Source organism: Corvus brachyrhynchos, unplaced genomic scaffold, assembly GCF_000691975.1.
Source record: "Corvus brachyrhynchos isolate BGI_N302 unplaced genomic scaffold, ASM69197v1 scaffold60, whole genome shotgun sequence".
Classification (NCBI taxonomy): Eukaryota; Metazoa; Chordata; class Aves; order Passeriformes; family Corvidae; genus Corvus; species Corvus brachyrhynchos.
Window position 1 is genome coordinate 6,595,258 of NW_008236767.1, and position 22,748 is coordinate 6,618,005.

General features: G+C 37.5%; 1 protein-coding gene across 1 annotated transcript; it reads left to right on the top strand.

Annotated features, from left to right (window-relative positions):
* Window positions 1-2,177: 2,177 nt before the first annotated feature.
* UBXN2B (UBX domain protein 2B) lies at window positions 2,178-13,479 on the top strand (the record flags this gene model as incomplete). Its single annotated transcript, XM_017727401.1, has 8 exons — window positions 2,178-2,413; window positions 3,931-4,002; window positions 5,517-5,676; window positions 7,211-7,288; window positions 8,659-8,768; window positions 9,239-9,376; window positions 9,508-9,669; window positions 11,823-13,479. Coding segments are annotated over 8 exons (1,119 nt in total), but the record flags the coding sequence as incomplete, so codon positions are not given.
* Between the last annotated feature and the right edge of the window lie 9,269 nt (window positions 13,480-22,748).

A 22,748-nucleotide genomic window follows, 5' to 3' on the forward strand; every position in this document is an offset into this window, starting at 1 on the left:
TTGCCGGGGCTGCCCCGACGTGCCCTCTGAGCACAGTCGTCTTTTCTTCCTTCAGCTCCCACGCCCCTTTTGAGGCTGGGAAGGGAAGGATGCCTGTGGAAGAGAACTAGGCCCCTTAGGAAACGGCGGGTGCTCAGTTCTCCAAGGAACGGGAAGGACTCTCCCGACACTTCACCAGCTGTGTTTTAACTGTTCTTGAAGCTATTTCAGTGTCATTGCATTCCTTGATTATTTGATAGGAATGTCTTGTCCCGCATGAAAGTGTCAGTCTCCGTAGATGCGGTATAAGACTAAGGACAAGACCTTTTCCCGGGTGCATGTGGGAAAAGTAGAGTGTGATCACAAATATAATTCAGCATTGGTACTTAAATGCTTAATTACAAACCCTTTTAGCAGTATTCCTTTTTTTGCATGTGATTTGACACTTTTTGTAGGTTTGAAATATTTTAACGAGAAATTGATTGGAAAACAGGTAAAACTTAGTAACTGAAACTTCCCCTATTCTGTTTAATTATACATAATTAACAGAGAAAGATGGGCATAGTTTTTTTTCTTGGTTACTATTTGGAATTTTCATAGGTTCTTTTTCGGATTATTTTTGCTGCAGTCATAGGGTGCTTTGAGTTGGAAGGGACCTTAAAGATCATGTAGTTCCAGCCTCTATGCCATGGAAAGGGACACCGTCCACTAGACCAGGTTGCTCAGAGCCCCATCCAGCCTGGCCTTGAACACTCCCAGGGATGGGGCATCCACAACTTCTCTGGTAAACCTGTTCTGATGCCTCACTCCCCTCTGAGTAAAGAATTTCTTCCTAATACCTAATCTAAATCTCTCCTCTTGTAGTTTAAAATCATTCTGCCTTGTCCTATCACTATGCCTATGTAAAAAGTCTCTCTCCCTGTTTTTTTCTAAGCCCCTTTTAAGTACTGAAAGCCCCCAGTGAGGTCTCTGTGGAGCTTTCTCTTCTCCAGTGTTACTGTTGTATTGGGATTGCTTTATTATTATTTCCATATGTAACAGTAATAAAGTCTATGTTGATACTTTTGGTTCACAAGGTCTTAGTTAGCTGAAGCAGACTGGCATCTTGGGTAGCTGCCTACTGATAAAGTGTTAAACCCCAAGGAAGTACCCTCCTGGGTCTGTACTTGATTTGTGGTGCCACCAAAAGAGATGGGTTACGAGGAAAGCACAGAAGCCTGGCTATGCCCATCTATGCTCTCTCAGCATCCCTCAGTCCTTGGATTAGGGATGGTAATGGGGTGTGTTGTCTATGACTTACCCATCAGCTTTGCGTATCTGAAAGGTATTTTCTTCTATCCTCCGAGAGAATGGAGGCCTTCAGCAGGTTTGGTTTTGGTTTTTTTTTTTTGGCTGTCTTTACTCAATTTAATTTTTTTAATGGCTATAATTCCTCATATGTATTTTTTTTCTCTGCAGAAAATACCTCACAATATTATAGAAACAACAAAAAATAATATGGGATTAGCACCCTGTGTTCCTAGCAGTGTGTTTTCAAGGACAGATGATGTTTCATTTTCTTTTAATGTGTATTCCTTCTACATAAAACTGTAATGAAATTTTAGCCTACTACCTTTTCTGGTGTGTATGATAAAATGTTAATGTCAGTTGCATAGTGTGAACAGAATGGTTTGGGGACAAAACTAAGGATGATTTGACAAAGTAGAGTATTATGCAGAGCGAAAGAAAGATTGTTGAAAGGACATTGCAGGTCCCTTGCATAACTTTCTAAGAATGGACTTGCCAGTGATAATGGCTGCATTTCAGGGATCTTTGTGAAAAAGTTGTTGGGGTTTTTTTAAGTATTTGTGGAGTGATGTCTTGAATGCAAGCCAGCTAGGCTGAATTTGTTCTTCATCCCAATACAAGCTTATTTGAATTATGTTTTTACATTTCTATGTAAAATGTTTGTAGAATTTATTATTGTTTTCTATCAGAGGGTTAGCTAGATGCTTTATTTCAATTTGTTCCCATTAATGAGCTGATGCTTAATATCTTTGTGTGTATTTACTCTCATGACTGAATCTAATACAGGCTGTACATAGCCAGTGAAGTAGTGGAAACCAAAGGATAGAAGAGTACAAGTTCCAAGTCATAATGGCATTTAAGCATTGTGTAGTTTGGTTTTTTGTTCCATAAAACAGAAAGGAAGTTGAATTTTAGTTTGGGTTCCTCATGTTGATGTTTCTAATTTTCTGGAGAGATGCATATTTCACATTCTTTTTTGTCTTATTTCTATTCTATATGTAGTTCTAGAGTTACAGACTTACAAAAAAGAATTCTGTTTCCTACAGCTGGCCTTGGCAGAGTTATATGAAGATGAAGCTAAAAGGCAGTCATTGTGTTCTGACAAGCCAGCAGCTACAAAGACCAGTAACCCAAAGGTATCACAGAGGTAATACGTGTTTTGTTTTTCAGAAATGTGTGGATAGGTGTCGTATTAGCTAAAAAAACTTTGTCATTCTTACTTGATCCCCTCTTTGTATAAAAAGCAATCTACAGCAAGTCAGAATCAAAAATTGTGAGTCCCTGCAATAATGTATTGTCTGTCTTCTCAGAATGCTTTTTAAATTTATTTATTTAGGAGCCTTTGTACTAATTGGTATTCCAGGTATTTCAAAACACTTTAACCCCACTTCATATAAGATAAGCAAAATGCTGTGTTGCTCTTTCTTTACACAGACAGAATTTGGAAATTTGCTGTATCAGAAAATTACTGCAGTTCTTTGCTTCTTCAAAGTTCAGCAAAGCGGCAGCTTGTGTGAAACTTGGCAAGTGAGCTGCTTTCAGGGTTTTATTTATGTCAGTGTCTGATGAGGCAAATAATGATTCTAAAATTTTTTTGTAGGTTCCTTAGTAGGCTCCTATTGGGGTGACAGAAGTAAGAAGGGCTTCTTAATGAATTTTTCTGGGTTGGGCAGGTGGAAGGAAAGACACATACCTATATTTCAGTCCAGCTTTTGCTAACCTACAGTGTTTGCAGTTCACATAACATTTGAAGATTCAGTGTAGTCTTGTATTTTTTAAATAAAACAATCTTTCCAGTTTTTAATTATTTTTAAAAAATAATTTAAAGACGTCTTTATAACATTACTAACAGTGATGCCATGCATGGCATGTCTTGTATGTGTCTTGTTTTTCAATCACTGCTGCCAATATGGATCTCTGTGTTTAAGGAGGTCAAGCAACAGAAAAGATCTTAGTCACCAGTCATGCTTCAGGTGCACTGCAAATGCAGATCTCTTCAGGAAGAGAGATTTTTAGCAGAGCGTGCAACACTTGGAAGTGTGGGGGTTTTGAGGTTTTTTGTTTCTTTTGGTGAAACCACCTAAGATGACTAACCAGCTACATAGGAAAAAAGTTTACGAATAAAGCAAATAGCTCCATTTACCAATACATATCATAAAGTTAAAACTTCCTACTCCCAGTCAAAGGAAAAGCTGCAATACTGTATCTCAAACACTTCAGTGTGATAGTTGGCAAATACTTGTTATTTGTTGGCATTCATTCTGCAATCTGTGTGAGAAGGAAGAGATGAATTAGTAGACTTCAGTTTGCTCTCAGATGAGCAGTGCATTAATTGCATGGAAACAGTGCTGCTCTTCTATGCTAACATAGAATAGTTCAGTTGGAATAGGCCTATTGTGACCATGCAGTCCAACTGTTAATGCAAAATGACTCTGCCATACATGTGCCCTTTCCTGCTTATTCACTGAGAAGCATTCATGGCTGTGTACTTTGGCAAAAAACAAAAACAAAAAACAAACCAAACCCAAAAAACCAACCGAAACCCCAAAAACCAAAAAACACAACTTGATATCCTAAGTTTTTGAAAAATAAGTAGCTTCAGAAGTTAGATATGAAGTTTATGTGCCAGTCATCCTCAAATGTTTTTTTTTATTCTCTTGGCAGTCTTAAACTGGATTCTCTTAAAAGGCTGAGAAAACCAGAGAGAAGCATGAGCGATGACAAAGAAAACCAAAGGTATTTTTAAAACAAAATGGAAAAAATAATTTAACAATTGTGAAAGTAGTTGGGGTTTGTGTCACATTCGCACTGTGCTCCGTCCTGTTTTTTCAAAATGCGTGTGAGCTAGGTCTGTCCTGCAAAGAGCTAGGGGACTTATTAGGGTGTTAGCTGTACACTCTTGTCATAAAATTATATTTAGTAGAATCTGACTGGAGTGATGTAGGACCTGTAGATGCCTTAACCTGTATTGTTGCAAAGGTTGTAACTTACACTTGTACTCAAAACCTTTTTTGCCTTTCTCGAGTATCCTGAATTGTTCTGTGTATCTATTGCTCAAATATTTGAGTACTTCCTTTCTTTCTTGAATACAAATTCTGATAAGAATTGCTGTTTCATCTCCTTACCACTATTTTTCTTTCAGATCTAAAAATTAAAGATTTTCCATATAAATGGTAGTTGGGGTAATAAATACAGATTTATGTACAAAGGGGACATGTTACTTAGGGATTGACAATTATGTGGCATTATAAAAACAGTATGAATGTACAGTACCTTCATACCCAATACTGTGTTTTGGTAATTGTAAAATATGGTGGAATCAACACATTATAAAATCGTTGGTCTTGGAGATAGTTTCACATGGATTAATTGACTTGCCTTACCCCAAGTGGTTAAGGGTAAAAGTTGAGGAAAGTAGAAGGCATTTATTAATTATTAATGCTTCCTGTAATCAAAGACAAAACAGATTTGACAGGTTTTGATTTATATACAGATATTTTTATAGCATCTATTTCATTAGTATTTAGAGATTATAGTGCCTTTCTCAAGATAATTCTCGAGGAATATCTTGATCCTTATAATCAAACAGATACAGTTTTGAACAGAATTATTTGTAGTTCAACAGTTTGTCTTCAAGACCTAGTAATGGTGCTGTGGTGAAGAAAACACCTACAAATTAGCTTTCACAACAGTTTCTGCTGGTTTTAAAATGCCTTGAAAGGTTAATTAAATTTATTAGAAAATTTCCATTTCTGATACTGTCAGGAAGGGAAGTATGCTAGATGTTTGAATTAAAAAATCAAATTGTAGCACTGTTCCGGTTTTCCAAGAATAGTTTTATACTTGTTCTGCTAAGGTGGTGTTAGCTGTGAATTTATATTCTATCCAGTCCAGACACAGTCCCATGCACAGGACACGCCTAAGGAAATCAGTCTTTCTGGGAATAGGTGACAGCCACATAAGGTGCTCGGCTGCATCAGGACTGTGTTCACTTAAAACTTACAGCTTTGCCCCCTAATCTCTGGGATCTGCTCCAGAAGGCACCTTGGTTCTTTGTTAGTCAAATGTCTTTAGTGTAGTGCTGCTTGGATTGTTGGGAAGGTCAGAACCAAGTGAAACATTTATCAGAATGAAAAGGTTTTGTGCCAAATTTGTCTCTTTGTTCATTAATTTTTTTTCTTCTGATGGAAAGAGAAAAATTGTGCTTGTCATTTAAAGCATTGTTGCTTATGTGCATTACTATTCTAAAGATTTTATTCAGGTGACTCAGAATATAGAGGATTACAGATTTCTGGGGCTTCCAATAATCCGAGTAAAATTGTTGCTGAACTCTTCAAGGAAGCAAAAGAACATGGGGCTGTCCCATTAGATGAAGCCTCGAGAGCATCTGGTGATTTCAGTAAAGCTAAGGTAAAAGTTAAGAGATGTTTTGATCTCTCTTTACATTTGTGTCTCTAAAATTCATAAAACCACAGGAGAGCAAGTGCCCCTTTCTGTGATTTGTGAATAGCAGATTTGCTCAACACAGGTTTATATTGTCTGTGCTCAAATAGCTTGCTCTAGAAAATAAAGGAAAAGAACCACACTATTTCAGAGGAAATCATTAGAAATCATCATGAACTGGAATTACATGCTTTGTTTTCAATTACATTTGATTCAATAAGAATCCAGACTAAATTTGCATCCCAAATCAAAATCTCTTACCTGTAGCATTGCTCCTAGAGAGTAGTGGTCAACAGTTAAGTGTCCATATGGAGGATGGTGACAAGGTATCCATAGAGGGACCAGTGCTGTTTAATGTCTTCATCAGTAACACAGACAGTGGGGTCGAGCACACCCTCAGCAAGTCTGCAGGTGGCACCAGGCTGAGTGTTGCAGTTGATGTGCCTGAAGTCTGGGATGCCATCCAGAGGGACCTGGACAAGCTGGAGAAGTGGGCTCATGGGAGCCTCATCAGGTCAACAATGCCAGGTGCAGGGTCCTGCATCTGCATCAGGGCAACCCCCAGGATCAACACAGGCTGGAGAATGTAGGAAGTGAGAACAGCTCTGGAGAAGGGCTTGGGGGTACTGGTGGATGAAAAGTTGGACATGACCCAGCAGTGTGTATTCACAGCCCAAACATGTCCTGGGCTGCATCATAAGAAGTGTGGGCACCAGGATGAGGAAGGTGATTCTGCCCCTCTACTCCACTCTGGTGAGACCCCACTTGAAGTGCTTTATCCAGCTCTGGGGTCCACAGCACAAGAAGGGCATGGACCTGTTAGAGTGAGTCCAGAGGAAGGCCACAAAAGTAATCAGAGGAATGGAGCATCTGTCCTATGAGGAAAGCCTGAGAGAGTTGGGACTGTTCACCCTGGAGAAGACAAGGGTCTGGGGAGACCTTATTGCAGCCTTCCAGTAGTTAAAGGGGGCCTATAAGAAAGATGGGGATAGATTTTTTAGCAGGGCCAGTTTTGGTAGGACAAGGGGTAAAGGTTTTAAACTAAAAGAGGGTACATAAAAGAGGATATAAGAGAGACATTCTTTACCATGAGTGTGGTAAAGCACTGAAACAGGTTGCTCAGGGAGGTGGTGGATGCCCCATTCCTGGAAACATTCAAGGTCAGGTGGGACCAGACTCTGAGCAACATGATGAAGTTGCTTGTCAACAGGGGAGCAGTTGGTGACCTTTAAAGGTCTCTTCCAAACTGAAGTATTCTATGATTCTTATGTTTGAAAAAGTATACAGAACAGAAGCTGAAATGTGTCACACAAAGCTTGCTTAGCCTGATTATGGCTGCTAGATACAATTTTCCACTTAGAAAATACATGATAGAACAGTACTTGCTTTTTATTGCAGAAGCAAGCTTGTGGATGGCTTTTTTTTTTTTTCACCCAGGTAAGAATTTTAATAAACTGTTTCAGAGAAATGTTTTATAAGCTTTTCTATGTATTTTTTTCAGTCATTTTCTGGTGGTGGATACAGATTGGGTGACTCATCACAAAAGCACTCTGAATACATATATGGAGAAAATCAGGATGTAAGTAAAATTTATAGCAGAAAACAAAACCTCTAACAGAGGCCTGCTTAATCATGTTTACAGTTTGAAATGCCAGTATTACAGTAACTATGTCTATGAGGAAAAAATAATATCTAAATATTAGATACGTGCTCAGTAGAAATTGTTGAAGTGTCCATAGAGAACAGATGTTCATTGGGTATCCCCTAAGGCCTCCATTATGGAATTGTCAAATGTAAATTACTTTAAAATTCTTAGCACACCTCCTTTTCAGTTACTTTCCATCAGGTGTTGTCTTGGATTCTCTTAGTTATGCTAACATTTTAATCCTTCTGGGAATGGATTCTTCTTGTGGCTTTTTAAAAAGCCAGTCTCAGACTGGAGTGCATGGATGTATTCTAGGAAAGGTGAAGCAGCAGGTTAGAGGCCTTTCTTTCCTATCACTTAAAAACCAGGGTGTGAAGGAGAGGGTGGGGAAAAACAAAGTTCTCTGCACTTTGCTATTTTTGTGAATGGCTAAAGCAAATCTTCAGCTTGTCTAGAAACAAACCCAAGAAATTACTAAGGCCCAGAGGATGTGGTTCCGGCTAGGGGGTGCTGTCGTGCCACACAAGGAGCTGCTAACTTCAGTAACAGCTTCTACTTCTGCTCTTCAGTAATCGTTCTACTCTCCAAGTAACAGCCAGCTGTAGCCAGCCAGAATCTTGTTGCAGTGGACTTACCATAACTGGGAGCAGAATTAGTTTTCTAAGGGAAGCCAGTTTTACTGGCTAGGAAAGTCTAGTTTTGCTGGATGGCAAAGCACTTAGAAGGAAGAGAAGTGCAGGTTTTGAAGCTGAAACGTCCTGGCTGGACCTTTCATGTAGGATGTAGCAAAATAAGAAGGGAGCAAAGGGAGCTGGTTTCCAGAATTCTTAGCATTTGAACTTAATGGAGCTACTTTCAGCTTGTTGGAGCTCAGCATTTGAGGAAAGTGTAGGTTTTGCTGTAACAGATTTATCAGCAGTAATTTGTAATTTTATGGGTTTATTTCTTAATTTATCAATAAAAATGTTTACTGCTTTTGAAAGTAACTAGAACACTGCAAAGATCACTACCCTCACTATGTCATACTTTGTCATGGATAGCAGATTAAGAGATTCTTTTTCCCAAGGTAGGAAAGTGGTCTAGAAGAAGATAGTAGTCTATAACTATTGGGATTTTTCAAAAAGAATCTAACAGTGACAGGTACAGTGCAATGTATTGTTCTTATTTTGTCATTTGCCTTCTTTCTGTCGTCTGGTACAAAATCTGTTAAGTATAGATCAAAACTTCTATAACTAGTCTGTATGAAATTGTACTACCTTATTTGTCTTTCTTCACTTTTTTATTTCACTGGTTTTGCTTCATAGGTTCAAATTTTGCTGAAACTGTGGAGAAATGGATTCAGTTTAGATGATGGCGAGTTGAGATCCTATTCAGATCCAACAAATGCTCAGTTTCTTGAGTCTGTTAAAAGAGGGTGAGTTAAAATGTTAAAATGTTAAAGTTAAAAACCTTTTGAGGTATGTCTTTGGAGTGAAGTAAAATGCTTTCTCCACATGCTTATTAAAAGTTCCAGACTTCTTCTTTGCCTGAACCCATAAAATATGGTTTGTATTTGTCACCAGATGCATGGGGCACTTAAAAATTTGGAATACTTTGGTTCCTTTGAGGGTTTAACTCTGAATGGTACTTGTTACAACAGCTTTTGTATTGATATTTTTTTCCTAGCTCATTCTGTGATTCAGATGTAAGTATGTTCTAGGTTTTGACTGTCAATTCACTTTTTTTTTTTCTTCATTTAGGATGAAATCAATTCATAAAATAATTAAACGTGACTTTCAAAGTAGACATAATAGTACTATTGACTCATACTGTGTGTGTACTTTTTGGATAATTTTTTTTTGCAGTCCACGATGTAATTGGAAAATTTTTATTTTTGTAATTAAGGGAAATTCCTGTGGAACTGCAGCGACTTGTTCATGGTGGCCAGGTTAATTTGGGTATGGAAGATCACCAAGAACAGGAATATGTGAAGCCCAGACTGCGATTCAAAGCTTTCAGTGGCGAAGGGCAAAAACTTGGAAGGTGAAAAAAGCTAGAATCTCTGTTCTGTGCTCTGTATTCATATGCTGTTTCATTCCTGTGACTGAAAATTTCAGACTACTTTGTCATGGTTCTGTTAGTAACATCTGGTTTGGTTTTTTCCAATCCTATAGCCTTACACCTGAAATAGTCAGCACACCTTCTTCCCCAGAGGAGGAGGAGAAATCCATTCTTAATGCACCTGTTCTGATTGATGATTCCATGCCAGCAACTAAAATTCAAATTAGATTAGCAGATGGAAGCCGATTAATACAAAGATTTAATCAAACACACAGGTAAATTGATTCTGCATCAACGCAGGTAACATTAACTATTTCGATAAGTTTGTGTTTTGTCATTAAATGAGTCTCAGCAAGACATCAAAATGGGGGAAATACCAGCCTTGCTGAAGTGTATAGTTCTGTGTCACTTTCATTACATGGATGTATGATAAACTGACTGTCAAAAATTCTGTACTTGGAAACACAATATATTTGATAACTGCAACTTTTATACAAACTTTTATAACCAATTATGTCCTTTGATTTTTTTTAACGACATAATACAAGCCGTAACTCTTCCCAGGACAACTGAAATCTGGATAGCCCCACTATGTAGTCATCCCAGCCCTGGGCCCTCCTTGGGAGGACCAGGTGGATGACTTGGGAAACACTGTGAAAGCACTTCATTACGAAGTGTGGAGTATAGTCTCAATTGGAATATAGTCCACACTATGGGCAGAGAAATCCTGTGGCCCATAATCAAGAATTCCAGCTTTCTACCTTGTTATACTCGAGGCTGTGACAAAACATGTCACAGATATAAGTGTAGATGGCAGCCCATATGCAGAAGGGTATATAGACACTTTATGCTTGTTTGCAATTCCAGCATGTGGGTTGGACATAATACTGAGAACCTACTTTTTGTTTTGGGTGGTCATCTCCTAAGAACTGGCAATGTGTGAACATGATGGAGGTTTTAGATTTGTTAGTAGCTTTGCTGATTAGAGCTTGCCACCAATTTTATTGACACTGTTGGGGCAGTGCCACAAATGGTGTTGGCCAACCCCATTTATTTGTCTAAGAGGTTGTGTTAGTGCAAGGTTCTGCAAAGCTCCACTCTCCACTGTGTGGCTGAGAGAACTTTGGGCAGAGGGCAGAGATTTGGGCAGCAGTTCTATCCATGCTTAAACAGTGTTAAAAGTCAGCCTTGATTTGAAATCTGCACAATTGTGTTAGAACATGGCTGCAACTTGAATCCTGACTTGGAGATGGTGTTACCATGGACCCAATTCCATGTTAATGTTGTTACATGGATAGCTCATCTGTTTCCTTTTTTTCCTCCTGGCTCAGAATAAGGATGATGTGTAGCTTTTTTTACCTGACAGTGTACACAGACTACAATGAGGAAATTTTAGGTGAGATGCCAGTAGCAATATTTTTTGATACTTTTGACCTGATAATATATCCTAAGAGTACAGGCTCAGATCCTTTCTTCACAGCAGCTGCTGGAGAAGTGACTGAGACAAACCATGGGGCTTATTGAGAGCCTCTGTAGCTGAGTTGTGTGTTCTTCTGTCTGCCTGAAAGTGTAGAAGTGGTAAACTTGCCAGTAACATCTGTAACAACCAAGGTTGTGTTGACATGAGCTTATTTTAATCATTATTAACTTTCTCTTGACTGTGAATCTTTATGGTTATCTTTGACATAAATATGATCAAAATCAGCTGCTAAAGTGCATAACTTATGTCATAGGCCTTGAAGACTGGTAGAAAGCTGAAATCCCTGCTTATTTGGCTGCAGTATATTTGCCAACTTAATCACAAAACATCTTCACAGATTTATTCTCATCTTAGTGTCTTAATAGAAAAACCTCAAATTTCAGGATTTTATCTCTAAAGTACTTTTTTTTAATCTGTGTCTTATAAAATTAAATTATTCTTGTTGATGTGATTGTTTTATTAACTCTTGTTCAGAAGTTTACTGCCAAGTGAGAGTAGGAGAAACCTCTTGCTTTTGAAGTGCATTAGTAATTCCCCCCTACTTTCTCTTCACTTTGACCATATATTTTAAGATTCTCTCTTCCATTAATAATTTCACCTTTTTTGGAATATACTAATTAATGAAACTTTTGACAGTGATGTTGAAATTACTTGGCTTCCTGTGTTATGTATCAGTTTGCAATATAATTCCATGTTACAAATTTTGTTTCTATTCCTTGAGAAAACAAGCAACATTCACTATAATTTTTCAGGGTTTTTTTTATGCAAGAGTCAAAAAATTGTAGGCTACAATCATTAGTTATCTGGATCAAAAAGAAATGTGAAATCTAGAACTTACTTATTGGTTTAGTCTGCTTGATGGTTTTGTGTTCTCTGATCATCTTAATGTTCAGAGATATATGTCAGATGGAATCATACAGAGTTTTCATATCCATATCCTTTTCACAGGATTAAGCATATTCGAGATTTCATTATCCAGTCCCGTCCAGCTTTTGCAACAACGGATTTTGTTCTTGTGACTACCTTTCCAAATAAAGAGCTAACGGATGAAAGCCTGACGCTGCAAGAAGCAGATATACTTAACACTGTGATTCTTCAGCAATTAAAGTAACCTTACGGTTGTTGTACAGCCCAGGGACCCTGCTGTACTGTCATACAGTATGTTTCCAAAAGATCAAAGAAAGGAGATATCAGTGTCTTTTTATTTCCTCATTTCCAGGGATCATATTTTTGGATTTCATGTCTTCCAGCTATAACATATCTAACTTTTTTATTTTAATTTCTCAACATTATTCAAACGTTTTTCAATATTAAAATTAAGCTTCTGTATGTTAGTATGTTTCAAACCACATCTTATACTAAATGTGAAATGAGATAGGACTTTGTGACTCGTTGTTTTGAGGGGGGTGGGGGAAGGAGCATTTTCTGAAGGGGACAGTATCTTTCATACAGTTGGTAAGATTTGCACTATGGAAATGTTCTATGCTGCACTGACAAACAGCCATTTGAAAACTTAGACTGTAGGTTATGTTTACCTTGCAAACTGTATTAAGGTGTTCTTTTTAATAGGTTTACAGATAATTAATGCCCTAATATAATTTTTGTACGTTCTATTTGTAGTGTTTCATAGTGCAGTATAATATTTATATTCTAGTTTTTATGTCATTTTCCTTGTATTGTTGCTCATATGAGTGAATCAGTTCAGGAGATGCAAATCTCAGCTGCTGCAGACTATGATAGAATGTTCTTATTTGTATTCTAGTTGTACTACTTGTGATGAAATTAAATATGAATTTTTTTCTTCTTGAAAGTTAGAGAAATGTGAGAGACCACTGTCATCTGGGGAAATTATGTGATTTAGAGGAGGCCTGTGGTCATTTTGAATCTGAGTATGCAGTTGGACCCTCTGCAGTGACATGATTCTTTACACAGTTACTTACACAACCCCAAATAAAAATACACTGAGGTGCACAAACACAGAACTGGTCTGCTTTTGTGCATGCAAGTGACAGCATAAATGTGTTGATTGGTCACGTATTTTTGATCTGAATTTCAGTTCTTTATATTTGTAATTTTGGCCAAAGGCATTTTGTAGTATTCAGTGGGGATTTGGTTGTGCAGCTTTCACTGTTCTTGTTTGGAAGCTGTGTAATTAAACCCCTTAATCTTTGAAATTGTATATTTTTTCACATAACTTGCCCCAACACTGCAGTAAGCAGGTAGGAGTCTTATGTTGGGGGAAACTGGCTGCTGTGCTTTAGTAGTGTGGAGTTTTTTAGTATTTTTGGATTTATATCAGATGAGTGGATCACACTGTGAAGGAGAGTAGATGGGCTGTACCTCTTATATCAATATATGTGTTAAAAATTGTTGTTTCCATGATTATTTTGTTCTGAAAATACTAGTACTTGTTTATTTATGTTAAGGTTATAATTGCTTAGTATATTCTTACGTTTTTACCTCAAAGTAGATATTTGACTGAGTAGATTTTAAACATGCAATTGTATTTGAAGTATTTTGTTTTGCATTCTGAATATCTGCATGATTTTAATCATAATTGATTTCATGTGCTAAGTAATTAAAGTTTTATGTTAAAGATTGCAGACAAGACTTCTTGTATTATTCCAAATTTATGTTGTGATAAAGTGGTGATTGTGTTGTGGGCCAAATATTTAAGCCTAACAGAAAGGAATTGTCATGTACTATGCATATATTTTATATACTATATACTAACAATTCTCTATATAAATGCAAGGCCAAAGTTTGTGATACCAATTTTGAGCAGTCTGTGGTTTGGGCATATTTCAGTTCAGAATATAGGTAAAGTTATATTGCTTATTACTTCTGAAGACCGTTATTGATTAAGGAATGATGTATGAAGAAAAGGGGTTCACTAAATCGTTGAATTGTTTCCCTCTTATGCCAAAACCTACAACTACATATTATCACAGTCTCTTTGTTTCAAATACCTGTTAAATCTTAGTATTTAATAGCAGCTGAGAGTAACTGAGGGTCCCAGAAGTTGACATTATTTTGTCAAGCGCTAAGAAAATGTATCAATGCTTATATATTTAAAATACTTCATTGTTTCTCAGTACCTGAAAGCCTATGGAATCTTCCATCTCATAATTTTATGTGATAACTTTTATTACCATAAATTCTCACTCATTTAGCTAACATCTTGGCATTTTTGGCACAAAACTGTTCATTGAGTGCAGACCTATGTGGATATGCAGTTAAGGGAGAAAGAACTTCATAGAGGGTGATGATCTTCCCTCACAGTAAGTTTGGTAAGCTTGGGAGTTCCATTTAGTTTCCGTTAAATGCAGGTAATAATCCTACTGTTTGCTCTTGTAGGCAGCATATGAAAGGCTTAGACTTCACCTCTGCTTGACTTTCCTAGAGATCCTTTGTCACACGAGCCAAATAATCAAAACCTGAATGTTTTCTTTAAAGAAAACTCTGTAATCATTTTTTCTGGATAAACGCAACCTTGTTAGCTTGGGTTTTTTTTTTTTTCTCATCAGCGCATTGAAATGTTTGTAAACATTCTGCTTTAATTAAACTACTGGGCACACTTGTATAATTAGCATATATTAACAGTTCTCTCATGCTGTACTTGCTCTTTGGTGAAAATCTGTCCAATATTAAATGAAGCAAGGAAGAGCACACAAGTACTCTGAGGTGCTATTTGCTAGCTCCCTGCTTAGTTGCTTGCACTAAGTTACAGCTCCCATGGTCTTTATCTTATACTGTGCAGGGAGAAGAGACCGAGATGCACCTCCTCCTTGTTCATGCAAAGCTGGCAGGCCTCAGTGTAGGCATGTGCTGCTCTCTGAGCAGCTGAGACAGGGAGCAGCAAGAGTCTGGGATAAATACTGAGTCAATGGCATGCCAAAAGAAGTAAGCTTGTGGTGTTTCTGTAGGATGGGTATAATTAAAACGTGTTCCTGAAAAGATTAAAAGTGGGATTGGTTCTATTTAGCCTGGAAAACACTGGCCCTGGGAGGGGTTAGATGAAAACAGAGCAGCAGAACAGTTTACACCCATTTGAGGTTTACAGAATTGACTTTGTGACTGGGAGATGATTTTAATCCCAGTGTTTGTTATTAGTGAATTTGATCGAGTTTATGGTTCTGGCTGCTTCTTAAAGACCTCTCTTTTGAGAGAGCATTTCCATTGAGACTTTGGTCCTAAGTTAAATTTCTTACCTTAAAATAGCTCAAAACAGGTAACTTACAAGGAATAAAACAGGAATGAGGTGATTTAAAGTGGGCAGTTACTTCACAGGGGGGAAGTTGTGGGAACACAGAATGCAGAGAATATTTCTCTGCCTGTTTTGAATGGTTCTGGACAACACTGTTTTTGACCTTTGTCCATGGAGAAAATTGCCTACCCTCTGGGAAGCATTAGAATCTACACTGGTGTGAACTAGGTGATAGAATACTATGTAAGATAATCACAGGGTGAAAAATTTAGAGGTTTTGGGTTTATTACTATAGTAAGTAGATAAAAGCAAAAAACATCAAAATGGAGGATTGTTGTTCTCCAGACCTTCTTCTTCTTCTACTGCTCCATATTCTGCAGTAGAAGTAGTTTGGGATGATTGGATAAAGAATTCCACAGTTCCTGTCTACGTGACAAGACAATTTACTAGACGTTGGTGGAAAAGTGAAAGTATCTTTCGTTTTAAGTTTTCGTTGGGTGATTTACCTTTAATAGACTGTGTAATCTTGATAATTCGGCTTTTCTTGCACTCTCTACTTCATGCTATGTCTGGGTCATGACAGTAGCTTGTATTTCTCTGATAAGACTTAATAAACAACTACAGAAGAAAGAGAAGGCTGAAAGTCCCATTCGTCTCTGACTCCTGGCAAAGACTCTAAAAAGCCTCCCCCATCAGGGGAGACACAATTAAGGCGCTGGGCTGCGTCAGGAAGTATTAGAGGACTGTTTGGTAGAGAAAAGGATAACACAAATTAGAAGCTTATACAAAGCTGGAAATTCAGTTCAGGTATTCTCAACGGGAAATTCAAAACATTTTTCAATAGTTGAACTGCTGGAATGAACCAACCTTGAAAATCAACTTATCTTGTTTTGTTGTCTTTTTGTTTGTTTGTTTTGTTTCTTGTTTGCTTAATTCTCATTGTTATGCTGGCTTTCTGTAAGATTGGGTTTAATTAAACCAAATTTGTTTGGGTTTGCTACTGAGACAAAGTAAAATAAGATGGCTTAGTTTTTGAAAAGCAACTTGCTTTGCCTTTTTCTGGTCAAAATTAATAAATTCTGATATATGTTTCATATTCAAAAGGCTGGAGATGTTACATACAGCACTGTACATCTTCAAAATTTCCATTACAGGCCTTCCAAAAAAAGTCTGCTTAACATCAAAGAACTCAGATTACAGACTAGTTGCAATTCTCCTTTAGTAATGGTCTTGTTCTGCACATAATCGAACAGCTTCCTGGCAGCACATCTGAATGTTAAAGCAAAGAAACGGTGTTTAAAAACTTTTTCCTCTAAAACTGAGAAATGGGGAGGTTTCTTTTCCATTCACTGGGAGCTGTCTGCTCTGGAGTTAAATATGTGATCTACAAGCTATGTGATTTAGTTTTTTTTCAGGGATATGAGAAGGTAGACTTGTTATTTCACACTGCATTAAGATAAACCAAGAGAGAAATTCTTAACTGTGGAATTAAAAAAATCATTCAGGGAATTATTCTGGAAGAGCTACTATTTTACTTTTATAAACCTTCTTCAGTCCAAATTTATTTGGTGAGCTCTTAGAGCATTTAAATACTAATGAGCAAGAATTCACAAATGGGAATAACCATGAGTTGTTTTTCTAATATGATGTTTCTAGCTGAAGTTTGAATAGAAGGGATTGTTTATGCAGGTCCATGAAAATGGTATTTATTTCATGGAATTCTTAGTGTCTTACTAGGTGCTGATATAAGAATTTTGACTGTCTATTCTAGAAAAAGAAAAACCAAACCCATTTATAGTGTTTACTACCTCTAACCATAACACTACCAAATAATTGCACTTTGAGGACAAAATAAATTTTCTGATTTCCGAATTAAATTTTCATTTTCATGAACTTTTTTATGGCAATATCTATCTACAGTGTTTTGCACCAAAGGAAACCTCAGAACTTCAGTGCCTGCCTTATGTAAACCACAGATAAATGTTCTATTTCAGTGCAAAGAATTAACTTCTGTTTAACTTACAACTGTTACTAATCAAGTTACATTAAGTCATCAGTAATGAAATGTTCACAATGTAAATGTCCATATAGTCTTTCATGACAATTTAGTCCATTTTAAACTAGATTTTGCCAATCAATACCTCAGCCTGAATGTGAAAGTATAAGTGCTAGTTTTTTGAAAGCTTGCAGTTAATAGAGGAGAACATAGATAAGATATTTACTTCTATTTGCATCTGAATTCTTCTTCACTTAGCAAACTGATTCCTGGTATAAGGAGTTGGGAAATTTTCAATAGAGAAGGCTTTGGCTCTGAATGCAGAAAAGTGCTGCCACTTTTTGTCCATGAATGAGTACCTCAATACATGTCAATAGTAGTTTCCACTTTTTTATTTATCACTGTTTTTAGTATTGGTTCTCTTGGTTTGATATTGTTTTCACATGTACGCTTTCACCTCTTTTAACTATAAAATGATATTCCTGTGTATGGTTATTATGGTTTTTTCCCATAGCAGCCGTCAAATCCTGTAGTCTAAAAGCAATCGTTGAAAACAGAGAAGGGAGCATAAGTGGATATAGGCAAATGGTTATGTTAAAATGTTCTTTACTAAATTATTTGCTCCTGCTCTTAGAGTCTAATAATTTGTTTCATTTTCTAAGGACTGTTCCTGAACACTGAATTTCATGGAAACAGACACAGACCTTAGACCCAGCTTGGTAACCTTGGTCACCACACAAAAAATTGTAAGCCAGGATTTGATTGCTGAAAGGAGTGAGTGTTTCAGTGGAGAGATCAGACAATTAGACCTTTAAAAGATCTGCTCAGGGTTCAGGTTCACTTTTTTCCCCTCTCTCTTAAATCCCAACACTGGAAAAGTTTGGATAGACCACGCACACCCTGCTACCAAAGGACTCAATAATATATAAGTTTGACTTGGCTAGTACTTTCTGTATTCCTGTTGTTGCAGAGCCTGGCCTTTGGAATACAGTTCTGCTGGGGTTTTGTGTGTTTATAATTGTATTTCATGGCCCAAGTTAAGAAAGAAGCTTAGGTCATACATATGATAAGGATGTGTAGTAAGTCATAGTGTCAGCAAATAAATAAATGTGAGAAAACAAGAACCTTGAAAGGATTTTGGAAGAACTTTGATTCTTCATGTTTTTCCTCTAACGTGCACTGATGTCTTCCACACAGAGGTCTTCACTTATTTACTCATCCAAGCATTATTTTATGCATGTACAGAAAGTCTCTTTAGGTTCTGTATTCCTAAGCAATTCCTACTGGCCTGCCTGTGGGCACACATGAGAATAATGAACTTTATGTTCAATGCTTGCATCCTAGTTTTTTTGTGGCTGGTTTCCTGCCTCTCAGCATGTCTGCAGTTCTGAAAAATACTGGCTGCCTGGTTGTAGGTGCAATCTTCAGTCTCTACTGCAATAAAACTTTGCAACAATAAAAAATCAGATTCATAGCTGCATTATTGTTCCCATCAATTTTATCTCCTATTGCTTTGACTGATATCCAGTGTCAGAACATGTCAACCTGGCAAGGTCTGTTTGCCTTCGTTGTCTCTGTGGGTTTTATTACCCAACTGACTACGCAACAGAGAAGGTAGAGATGACCTGGAGTTAGTGATTTCCAAATGGCCTTTACTCATAGTCAAGGCCACCAACAAACACGCATTGAATTTTATGAATTTTCTTAGAAGAGTAGCCTCTCCAAGCTAGGAGAGCGCTGCTGGCTTTATACAAACACAGTAACTACTTATTTACTGCTGTTAAAAAAAGAGATGTTAAGAAAGCTACATTTTGCTAAAAGACTTGCTATGAAGATGATTAGAGGAATAGAGCGTCTCTCCTATGAGGAAAGACAGAGAGTTGGGATTGTTCATCCTGGAAAAGAGAAGGTTTTGGGCTGACCTAATTGCAGCCTTCCAGTACCCAAAGGGAGCCTACAGGAATGATGGAGAGGGACTATTTGTAAGAGCATGTAGTCACAGGATGAGGGGGAACGGCTTCAAACTGGAAGTAGGTTTAGATTAGATGTTAGAAGAAATTAGAGAATTCTCTGTGACAAAGGTGAGGCACTGGAACCAGTTGTCTAGAGAAGTCATTGGTGCCCCATCCCTGGGAGTGGTCAAGGCCAGGTTGGATGGGGACTTCAGCAGTGTCCCATGGCAGGTGGTTTGGAATCTAGATGATTTTTAGGCTCCCTTTCAACCCAAACCTTTCTACGATTCCATGGTACTCTTAGATGAACAAATCAGTCTCTTTCCTGTAGAATAACAATGTGATAGTCAATAATATGGATTTTTGTAATATATTCTGTGAACTTGAGATTCTGTGGCATTGTTATAGAAAGATTGTCCACAGTTACAAGGATATTTAATTCCTGCAACACAGGGTTAAAAACTAACTATACTCTTATACCCCATAACTATACTATTATAGTCATGGTCATAGCAAATGATTAGGGGGAGTTTTTTCTCCTCTCTATGATGTCATTCTTAGGAAGGAATAGGTTGTAATTCATATCAGGTTTTCTCCTAGAAAAGTTTCAACAGATGTGACAATGAAAGATACTGCTTTCTTATTCCAGCTATCACAGCACCCAGAGAGCTTTCAATCTGCACTTCCCATGAAGGTGCCTGCCTATCTCTGATAAATGTCGTTCCTTTTTTTCTCTCCTTGCCTTCTTAAACATCTGTCACTGAAACTGAGGGAGTCTTCTGACAACAAAGTTTCGCTCTGTACTATCAGGATCTCACCTATTATGTTGCACTTCATCCATTTTATTTGGTCTTCTGCAGCTAGTGCTTCTGCTTGAGTAATGTGTTGCTTGGGTGGCTGATCATATTAGTTTGTATTCCAAGGGTTCACCTTCTTTCTGAGAGCCATAATTTTGTCCATAACTAAGAAATTATTTGGAAGACATAAATTAGAAGAAAAGAAAACAACTCTTCCCCAGCTCAGTAATGAAAGAGTGTCACATTTCATGTAAACGTCACTGATGGGCTCTGCTTTCTACACTCTGCACTTTTTTTCCTCCATTGCTAAGCTAAATTTTTCATATCAAAGACCTTGATTCTCTTTTTACTTTTTTGACTAAGTGTACAATTACCGTGTTTAACTTAAGTTCAGGGCACTTTGGCAGTATTGCCATCCTGTTTTTACCCCATTAATGTGAATTTAGCCATCATTGCAGCTGATCTGTCAACCCGTGATATGCTAAAAACTGCACATAGTGCAACCTATTTTGTGGGAGAACTTCCCCTTTCTATTGTTTTTCTTTTCTTTTTTCTTGTTCCTCTGTGTTCTAAAGCAGAACAGCTGGAATTGCTGGAGAAGTCAGCAAAAAAGGAATTTGTTCTCATTCTGTGATCCAATGGGTTTTATAGATAAGGAAGTTAAAAGGCAAACAAATCAAAAAAAATCTTGAGCAGCGAGTGACTGTTCTTATGATCTTCCTCTGAGCACTGCATCAGAGGTTAAACAAGGCCAAGTGCAGGGTCCTGCAACTGCATCAGGGCAACCCTGGCTGTCAACACAGGCTGGAGAATGAAGGGGTTGGGGACAGCTCTGTGGGGAAAGACTTGCAGGGTGCTGGTGGATGAAAAGCTGGGCATGATCCTGCAATGTGCAATCACAGCCCAGAAAGCCAAACATGTCATTCTGCCCCTCTACTCTGCTCTCATGAGACCTCGCCTGAAGTGCTGGGGTCCTCAACACAGGAATGAGGAGCGAGTCTAAAGAAAGGCCACAGAAGTAAAGAGAAAGCTGGAGCACCTCTCCTATGAAGACAGTCTGAGAGAGTTGGGGTTGTTCAGCCTGGAGAAGAGAAGGTTCCAGGGAAACCTTATTGCAGTCTTTCAATACAAAGGGGGCCTGTAATCAAGATGGGGACAGACTTTTTGGCAGGGCCTGTTGCAATAGGACAAGGGGTAAAGGTTTTACACTAAAAGAGCAGACTAGAGATGAAGAAATTTTTTTACGGTAAGGGTGGTGAGACACCAGAACTGGATTCCCAGAGAGGTGGTGGATGCCCCATCCCAGGAAACATTCAAGGTCAGGTTGGACTAGGCTCTGATGTAGTTGAAAATGTCCCTGCTCATTGCAGAGGGGGGTCTGGACTAGGTGATCTTCCAAGGTCCTTTCCAACCCAAACTGCTCTATGAGTCTATGAATCGCAGAGGAAAAACAGACAGATGTGATGTGCATGTCAAATGAAAAGATGAAGGTTTGTGGATCTGTTGGGACCACTGTCACCAGTGACAACTCCTTGAAGAAGGATTTCTTTCCCCTTATTTAACAAAATTTGGGAATAGGTGTTAAGAAAGGGAATGACCCCAAAGACTAAAACATAATCTTTGCTCTTAGAATCATGACTTCATGAACTTTTTAAATATGACTTAGTTTTGTATTTTATGCTAGTGAGATTGTCATTTAGAATTCTTACCCAGAAGAATTTTCTAGTTTTCTTATGGTTTCTTCTATTTCTTTGAATGATATGATTAATGAAAGTAGTTTCTTTCTGAGTTTTGGGGGGAAGAAGTAACAATGGAAGTAGATTTGACATGCATCTATGAGCTGAGCAAGACAGGATTTTTTTTACCTTCTGTTACTAGAGACTGTTTTCTTTTGCTCTCTGTATAAGCAAGTAAATTAATAAAATTCTGATACAGAAATGTAAATGTGTAGAAGCTTATAAAAATAAATAGAAAAACAAAAATGCAGTATTATAAGATAGTCTGTGACTTTGATTTGTGATTAGGAAAGCTCTTCTCTGTTATATTTTAAAGTAGACAACCAAGATGCAGCACTGCACCTGATTATTTATTCTAAATGGTTTGTGCAACATGCATCTCACCAACTGCTTTGTGCCTTATGGCTGTGATAGTCATGAGACGCTGCATACCAAAATTTAATGTCAGCAGACAGAAACATCTCCATAGTTTGATGGATCTGTATTTGTGCATACGGCAACAGATAGAAAATAATTTTTGGAATCTGCTCGGATACATCTCTTCTGTTCATTCAAGTTAATAGAAATATACAAAGTTACTTTCCTTATGTAAATGTTACAGAGGAGAATTTCAAGAGGAGTACACAATGGTTTCTTTTCCTGTGGTGAAAGTTTTAGATTAAGTTCCTACTGATACTGACAAGATGGGAAGCAATCCATTACTAAGTGTCTTGGGGTACTTTTATTGTGTAAGAACTCCAAAGAATTGGTTGGTAAATGTTTTCAAAAGTAAATACTCCATGAGTTCTGCATAGATTTCAATACATGAGTGCCTGGTAGGAGAAAGTTAACAGTTCTCTGGGTAAGATTAAAAAGAAGTTTTAGTTACTAGGCAAGTTACGAAAATAATTAATTCCAGAAAGAATTGGATCATAGCCATTTAGTAGATTTGACCTAAGTCAAATATGTCAGTTTTCAGCAAACCAAAACATTGTGACAGCCAGTATAGATCAAATTAAGTAAAATCATATGCTTTCCATCTTTTAATCTTTTAACTTGAAGTAATTTTGAAATGAAAACTTTTTAAATGGGAAGAAAACCAGGAATGTGTCATTTTGAATACAATGGAAGGAAAGAATTAATTTTCTTATTTCCAATTGAAATTCATAATTCAGGAAATATGACCCCTGTGTAGCTGGTAGATGAA